Source organism: Sinocyclocheilus anshuiensis, unplaced genomic scaffold (genome assembly GCF_001515605.1).
Source record: "Sinocyclocheilus anshuiensis isolate Anshui unplaced genomic scaffold, SAMN03320099.WGS_v1.1 scaffold13, whole genome shotgun sequence".
Lineage (NCBI taxonomy): Eukaryota > Metazoa > Chordata > Actinopteri > Cypriniformes > Cyprinidae > Sinocyclocheilus > Sinocyclocheilus anshuiensis.
The window spans coordinates 621,473-630,054 of NW_015538026.1; the positions used below are offsets into that span (position 1 = coordinate 621,473).

An 8,582-nucleotide genomic window follows, 5' to 3' on the forward strand; every position below is an offset into this window, starting at 1 on the left:
ATGTGGAAAATAATGTGTTTTTTGAACCTTAAACCGCATAAACACATTTCATTACACCAAATACACCAAATACTGTTCTTTTTAGCAGCATCATATGACCCCTTTAAAATAAGCAACTTGCTGTAGGCCAACTATGGAATCACCATGCTGTCTTCTGAGAAACGTTCATCATGGTACCTCATTTTTTACGCTCAACTGTGTGATATTCCAGCTAATCAGTTGTTATTTATTTAGCAGTCTATCTGTTAATTTGGGTCATTAACATAAAGGTATTCCCTTGGAAACTGCAATTTAGGATTAGCCATTCAATAACTCTTAATTTGAGACGGCTTCATACAGGAAATTGTACAGTAAATGTCACCATTGTTGCCTTAATGTTAAAGATTCATTAAAAGTCATCTGGTTTAGCTAAACAAATGCAATGATTTAATTATGCTACCCCAATTAACCTATTTGTGTATGTTCTCATAGAAAAGATAACAGCCTCGCGTCTCCTGTAATTAGATTGAAGCAATGGTTTTCAATACACTGCCTATGTTCAGACTCCCGTGAGCTTTGTCTAATGTTGTGACATTATTTACTGACAATACAAGCCTACACACACAGCAGTTAAAGATTTCTACTCGATAAGTGAATTACAAAAATTACATGGCGAGCACCAGAGAACAGATACTATTAAACTGTCAGGTCAAACAAGTGAGAAGTAACAGCATTTGTTGTCCAGCAGGGGGAGGCGAAATACTAAACTCATCCAATCACTGTCATCTAAACATGGCTTCTGATCATTCACAGTAAATACTTTCCAAATAATGCTGTAGAAACCAAGTGAAATAGATCTTTATATGTTGGCGTTGTAAACTGTGATTAAAGGTTTTTCTCCACATGAGAAAAACCTTTACAAGAACGTCACAAGAATGTTTTATTAAAATAAATAATTTGTTTTATTATTTCTAAAGAATAGTGTTATTTTTTTATAAACTTTGCTCAAATATATCAAAGTGCTCTTCTGATGGAACAAATAAATTCAGTGTCCTCCATTTACAAATCTCAGACATCTCTATTTCATCTTTTGCTGGGGGATCAGAGGTCACAAGATTAGCTGTATTATTGATTCCACATCCTTCACACTACACTAAAGTGTCTGTTGAACACTGAATTGAGAAGCAGTGAGTTAGTACACACAGCAAAGAGCAGTAGGATACTGGTGCAGAAAGGTTGCTGTGTTGAAGATATCCGTCAGAGCTCAGTGGCCTCCAGGTTGACAGGCAGTCTTCCTCTGTATTTATGTCAGCAGGGGGGTTGAATGTCACGGTAAATGCCATTCTGATGTTCCATTTCTCTTCACATGCTCGCTTTGTAAAAGGAATATGACATGCTCTCCCCTTTAGTTGAATTAACTGAGATGATCTAATAACAAATGAGGTTACAGAGAGAATACAGCCAACAATAGAGACCATTACACTCTCAGGGATACATGCATTTATGTTTTATTTATTTATTTTTGCATTATTGTGCACTTTTTGTATGATCAGAAGTATTTGGATTATTTGTGAAAATAGTATACATGCATTTGTGTATTATGAGTGAAAACAGGAGTGTTTATTAGTGTCAGGAGAGTTTTAAGATAAATTATTTATTTTTTAAATACAATTATTTAAAAATAACTAAAATTCTTTGAATTTTTAAGGGTTAGTCCACCTAAATACATGGTTATTTCATTTCAAAAACTTTTTTTTGTTTTGTTTTTCACAGAATAAAGAAAGTCATACAGGTTTGGAACAACATAGGGGTGAGTAAATGATGACTATATATATACATATATATAGAGAGATGTGTGTGTGTGTGTGTGTTTGTGCTATATATATGCATTTTTGCTTATTTTATTCATGCTTTTATATTTTTGAAAATAAATAATTGTTTATTGTATCTGATACAAAAGTGTGAACAAAACTAGTGCTCATTGCTTATATTAATTTCAGATATTCATTTTGGCCAGATCTTGGTGCAGTCCTGCCTCCAACTCTTTGGATGAGGTCCCGTCATGTAGAGGCAGTACAATCAACGGGAGTTTAATCACAGGGTTTTTAGTGAATGATACATCCAAAATAACCTGCAACAGAAAGAACAAACTATACTATAGATGATTTTAAGAGAGAAACTTACACAGAAATTGAACAGTGAAAAGCATAATTTATTCACGAACGTTTCTTATTTGAAGTAACGTGTACTCTAACATTTGCTTGAGTGACATCGTCTTTTATTTCCATTCCTTTGTTTCATAAAAACACAAAAGCAAACTATTAAAAAAAACAAAACAGCAACATTCCTGAATGCAAAGTACATCAAACCATTTTTGCTGCTGAAAAGAAATCAAACTAGACTGGAAACCTGCTAGAGGCCTGTCTTGTTTTCGTGTACCTACCTTCAGTCTATACTCTACTTTGAGGATTCGGCAGTTCTGGATGGTGGTGCTGATTTCTGTGGGAAGGGCTAATACTTTCGACAGATTCTCTCTGGTGGAGGACACTAAAGGCTCTCCCTTCTCCTTCAGTATCTGTGTAGTGTGAACAGCTCTCTGGCCTCCAGCAAAGAAGCTTTGCTTCTGGTAGATAATGTACTTTGGCACAATTTTTCGAGTTGAGCTGTTTACAATCTCACCGTTGACGACTAGCCTTTCACCTGTTTGAGATATAAACATTGTATTGCAGCTTGTCAAATCAATTAAAGCCATCATCTATGTTGTATGATGCTTTTTTTTTTAATTGATAGATCCATTCATTTACCTAAATTCTGGGTATAATGCTTGGGTTACCTTGCTGGTAGCCTGTCTTTGGCAAGAAAATATTCATCGAAATATTTCCAGAGGCAAAAAACATGACATTTTTGTCTTTACTGCCATGTTGAGGTGCCTGCAGAGGATTAATGTTTTAGTGTTACTTACTTAACGTTCATAAAGTTACAGTTACATCTGTTAATCTGTTCATGTTAATCTCACCTTTACAGAGTAATTTTTTCTGTGTTTCGACAACAGGACAGTGTAGTCTTTAGGCCCTTTTACCATTAAAATTGTCATCATTGTTTTATTATTATTATTGGGCCACAGATGTCTGTATTGTGTTTCATGAATTAAAATGAGGCTTTGAATATTTTCTCTGATCTAACTGATAATATTTGTGATCATACCATCAGTGTTGACTGATCATAATCAGCACTGGCAACAAAGGTGAACTTTGCTTCAGCTTTGCTCGCTGCACGCATAGACCTGCTCAACTTGGCCAAAAGTCGGTAATGGATTTTACCATGAGCACCTTTAAAAGATGAAGGCGGGCCTCTGAGAGAGAGAGAAAGATTTTGTTTGAATAACTAACAGTCTTCAGAGAGAAAAACTTGCATAATATGATAGATCAATATTTCAACATACAGGATATAGCGCATTGAAATATTGGCTACATTGCAAAAAGTAATAGACTGTTTCAAAGTTCATTTTCTCTCAGGAATCAATAAGTATATACTGTCTATCTATAAGTCACATCTATCAACCAGACTGAATTCCTGCAGGACAAGAAGATGATGACTTACTGGTAGGGAAGCTGAAAAGCAAAAGGGAAGACATGTCTACCAGCCACAAGAGTAACAGAGCCTAGCAAAAAGATATAGACACATTACATAATGTTGTCAATGTTGTCCTGTTTGATGTATTTAATAATACATTACCATTCAGATGTTTGTGGCTGGTGAGATTTTTTTTAATGTTTTTGAAAGAAGTCTCTTATACTGACCAAGGCTGCATTCATTTGATTAAAAAATACAGCAAAAACAGTAATACTGTGAAATATTACAACAATTTTTCTATTTTTAATATATTTTAAAATGTAATTTATTCCTATGATGGCAAAGCGGAATTTTTCGCAGCCATTGCTTACATAAATCATTCTAATATGCTGATTTTCTGCTCAAAGGAATATTTCTTATTATTATTATCAATGTTGAAAATAGTTGTGCTGCATAATATTTTTTTTGTGTAAACGATACTTTTTTTCAGGATTATTTGATAAATAGAAAGTTGAAAAGAACAGCATTTAGATGAAATAGAAATATTTTTGAAATACTTTAGTAATATTATAAGTGTCTTTACGCTCACATTTGATCGATTTAATGTGTCCTTGCTGAATAAAAGTATTATTTTTTAAACAATAAACATAAAAAAAAATCTTACTGACCCAAAACTTTGAAACAGTTTACCTACAAATAACACACACAGACCACATTACATAATCATAATGTTGTTCAGTATTTTATGTTTTTATATTTATAACTATATATAGTCTTTGTATTGCACTACACTACATGACTTTAAATTTAAAGATTGTTTTGAACAGATGAATGTTTATAAAATCATTTGTCACATCAAATATTACCATCTGTGTTATCCTCCGGTAAGACAGATTGAGTTTGTGAGAAATACTTTTCTTTATCCCAGTACGTCACACTCTCTTCCCCGTGTGACTCAGTCCATGACACATCAGCCTTGCCTTTCACCTTGACAGTCAGAGCCTTGATTTTGGTTTCCTTTGACACCTCCATGATAACTCTGCCCGCCAATGTATCCCCATTGCTGAAGGTGTTGCGATCATTTAAGGCATCATACTCAATGGCGAAGTTCCGGATTGTCATTTCCTGGGAGAGCAGGTTAAGTCTTAATTTGTATTGCTGCTGTAAGTGTACTTGTACGATGCCTGGAGTTGTAATTATACTGTTTTCTATATCCGTCTTAAAAATACACCTGTTGGCATCTCTCTGACAGAGGGCTCACCAAACTGGCCCGACAGGTTTCTCCTCGAAAAGACACACTTCTTGTCAACGGGTCTAACATGTAAACTGAAAGTGAACCACACAGTAAAATGAAAGAGCTGGATGTATTTCTATGGTGTCAGAGACCAAAGAGTCTATTGGGAAAATCCGTTTTTAGAGCATGGCAGCATAAACAGTGGCCTTGAGAGGCAGGAAACATGAAGAGCTGTGAACATGGTTCATAAAAAACAAAGATCCCTCTGCTCTCGGTGCACCTGCTCTCCAAACCTGAGCTTTAATTAGCACATCAGGGATGTGTGCTTTGTGGTTGAAGAGAATTTTAACCACAATCACTGTCTATTGTATCATATAATTGCCCTTATTTATTCTAACATACTCTGTGTTAACAAATGTCTATGAATTTTAGCAATTAGGTATTGTTAAGATGACAGTGAGTGAATGTTGTTGAATGGAAATATGTGGGATGAAATTTCAACAGGATTTCTAAGTGGCAGATTCTTTTTGGTGTGAGTCATTTTCTACTTTTTGCAATTACATAATACATATATGATGGCAATGAAAATGAAGGGACTTGTGACAAGTGGGGGCGGGGCCGAGATTTGACATTGACATTATCAATTACTCCACCGCCCCGCCCCCACTAGTCACAGGACTTAATAAGTTGAATAAGTTAAAAGCTATTCTTGGTCACTAAATCCTGCTGCTTTATAATAGTTTTAAAAATGTTATTCTTCATCTGTCTTTTTTTTTTTTTTTTGCCCATCAGAAAAATATGACTCCCATCTGTTAGCAAGTACGCTTGATTTTAAAACATTTATAGTTTATTTTATGGTTTTAGTTGCATATGTGTGAGTGGAGGGAATATGGGTCCGTGGAGAATATTGCAGTTCACATATACTGTATATTGTATATTGTTTCATATTATCCATTATTGAAGAATCTGCCTTTTTAGAATTTGATTAAAATTTAGGTATTCTATTAGATCCCATCATTAAACAGTTAGTTTATAATATTATGACATCATCAAAATCTAAACTAATTTCTTTCTGTTGTTGAATAATTCCATTGTCTCTGGACATTGCGATATTTATATGTGTTGATGAATTGCTTAAATGTGCTTGTTGCATAGAAGTGAGTGATACATACAAATTTATTTGTATGTGTGTATGTATGTATTTATTTATTTATTGAAAAATCTATCTTTTTAGTATTATTTTTTTTAATTGTAGGCTAAGTAGTTCATCATAGCTCTAAGTAGACATCATCAAAATCTAAATTAATTTTCTTTCTTTTATCGCACATTTCAAATACCTCCATTTGACATACTTAAAAAGGAAAAGTCAACAAGGTCGATTGCTTTCATAATGTGTTTAATAGTGGATTAACCTTACAAATGTGTGGGAATCAGTGACAAGATCCATGACATCAGTGTAATGTATGGAAAGGAAGTCATCTTATGTTCCACACCGATAATATCAGTGTTACCTCTGAAGCTATATGCAAGAAGGGTGATATATGAGTCTATAGATTTTTTTTAAATAGCCAAACACACTCACTCACGTCTGTAACATGATTCTAAGCAGATATTGTCATGGGTATTCAAGGGCAGGGTCATTAGTCATGACTAATATATGTTTCACATTCAGGTCTTCATTAAATACAGATTAGAATGAACAGTTGACCTGATCCTCAATTCAATGTTTTTCAAATTTATTTGTTATTATATTTATTGTGAATCACTGAAGCAGGATGACGTGTCAAAATATGTAAGGTTTGAAGCAAAATTATTGGATGTTTATAGCCTCTAGACATTGTAATAAGTTAATGAGAGAACATTCATGAATTGACATAATGTCAACATAGATATCAGGCAGGATTTTTTAATTACTTTAATATAATACAGTTCTTTAAGCACTGCTTCAGCATTGCTTATAACCTATTACATTTTTTTTAGTCTTTATTTACCCATACATCCGTGACTGATGCAGTGCTTACTGTTCTCATCACCAGAACAGACAGAAGGTTTTCAGACTATCTTCCCTGTGTTTTTCTAATTAAGGACTGCAGTCTAATCTGAAATGGCCTCCAGTAGGGCATAAGAGAAACAGCACTGACACACATGAGTGCCAGCAAAGGATTTTTTCCCCACTCTTATCTAATTCAGTTGGGTCAGCAGGCATGAATGAGGTAAAGTTGTTTCTAGTTGAAGCTCCAATAATTTAATCAGGCTTAAGCTTGAATAAACATCACTACATCAGAGCCAATTCAATGATGTTGAAAACTAAATGTTCCAGAAAGGAACTTTTGGCTGCCTTTAAAGCATCAGAAAGAGAAATCCTCCTGGATTTCAGAATGTCCTAAAGAATTTTAGGTGTAGTTAGTATATTAAAATGTTTATACCATATCGACCGACACAACATCAACAAAAACATTCCTTGTTGTAGATGTTTTCATTTGGCAAGCCTTTTTTTAAGCGTAGTGTTTTTTTAAGGTTTTATTATTATTAATATTTGTGTAAGGTAACATCTGACAAAAAAAGAGGCCCCTTTGGCCCTAAGATTGTCAAACAAGCACCATGTAAAATTATGAGCTTACAGAGATGTTATGGCCCAGGTTGTCGACAGAGCAGATCAATAGTACAGTGCAGTATTTATAGAGCATACATCAGACTTAAAAGGCCCGAACAGACAGAAACAGTGGAGCAGAGAAACCAGCAAACAAGCCAATCTATAAATTGCTGTGAGGTGTAAAAGGAGAACATTAAATAATTTTTTGTAATTAAATTGATTAAGCAAATGCAAGCAAGCATACACATAAAAGTTGGAAAAACAATCTAGCATACTTCTCTTAACCATCTTACTGAAAGGAAATCTTCATAATCTGCATTCATTTGACACAAATGGATGATAAGCACTAAATAAACACACTTACAGTACAGTTTCTGCTAGCACACATAGAGGGCAGTGCGGTCGCAGCTGTTGGTTTAATGAAGCACTTCTCCTGGGAATTCCAGCACCTCAGCATTCATTGGCACTCTCACGCTCAAGAATACAAAAACACACGCATACACAAACCTGTATGTTAATGTATGAATACTGAAGTATTTCGAAGATTCATGTGTTATGCATTTCAAAACCACTCTGACTGACTGTGTGTCTCTATCATGTCAGTTGTGTGAGCTGTGAGTGATCTGACATCTGAAAGGTGTGCAGTTTTAGTGTGTGTCAGTCTTTTTCCCCGTTTTTTTTGCATTTCTGGAAACAGATGGCAGAGACTGAGAGATTAAACAGTTGGTACTTGGTACACTGTATAAATCTGCTTTTTGAGAACAAACAAAAAGTTGTACATTTTTGATAGTTTAAAAAGAAATTGTTACAATAAATGTCAATATTCTTGGCTTGTTCATATACAGTAGTTTGGCGTGTTAATGATTTGTCCTCAAAGTTATTTAGAGATACACAGTGCCCTCTACAGGTATATTCATGCATTAAATAACTAAATAAATACATTTTAATAGGCCAATTAATGCAAACAGATTTTACACAGTGTAATTTAGTTGCTGGTAACCACCTTTGCATCCTGACACACCAGAGGTGTAAACCTCTATTTTAGTGGTCAAATTTAATGTGTCTGAATAAATTCAGGAGTACTTTGACATAAAACAATCACAACCTCAATTATGTCTGATTGCTTCATTATTTTTTAACCCAAAATGTGCCATTGTCTCTTTTTATTTGTTTTCAAAGTTTTATGTTGAAACTGATTTGATC

At 34.3% G+C, this 8,582-nt stretch overlaps 1 protein-coding gene across 1 annotated transcript; it reads right to left on the reverse strand.

The window, feature by feature from the left end:
- Positions 1–1,929: 1,929 nt before the first annotated feature.
- Positions 1,930–4,674, reverse strand: LOC107680259 (arrestin domain-containing protein 3-like). The gene is made up of 6 exons (XM_016476079.1): positions 4,419–4,674; positions 3,580–3,640; positions 3,184–3,331; positions 2,813–2,909; positions 2,423–2,679; positions 1,930–2,110 (listed from the first exon to the last, which is right to left on the reverse strand). The coding sequence occupies exons 1-6, from the start codon at positions 4,672–4,674 to the stop codon at positions 1,976–1,978; spliced, it is 954 nt and encodes a 317-aa protein (XP_016331565.1). The 3' UTR covers positions 1,930–1,975.
- Between the last annotated feature and the right edge of the window lie 3,908 nt (positions 4,675–8,582).

Bases quoted from the DNA above. Each gene is read 5' to 3' on its own strand.
- LOC107680259 (XM_016476079.1), bottom strand. From the start codon at position 4,674: ATGACAATCCGGAACTTCGCCATTGAGTATGATGCCTTAAATGATCGC. The intron at 3,332-3,579 runs GTAAGTCATCAT...TCTCTCTCTCAG, and splicing joins GCTTTTCAGCTTCCCTACCA to AGGCCCGCCTTCATCTTTTA. The intron at 2,910-3,183 runs GTATGATCACAA...AATCCTCTGCAG, and splicing joins ATGATCAGTCAACACTGATG to GCACCTCAACATGGCAGTAA.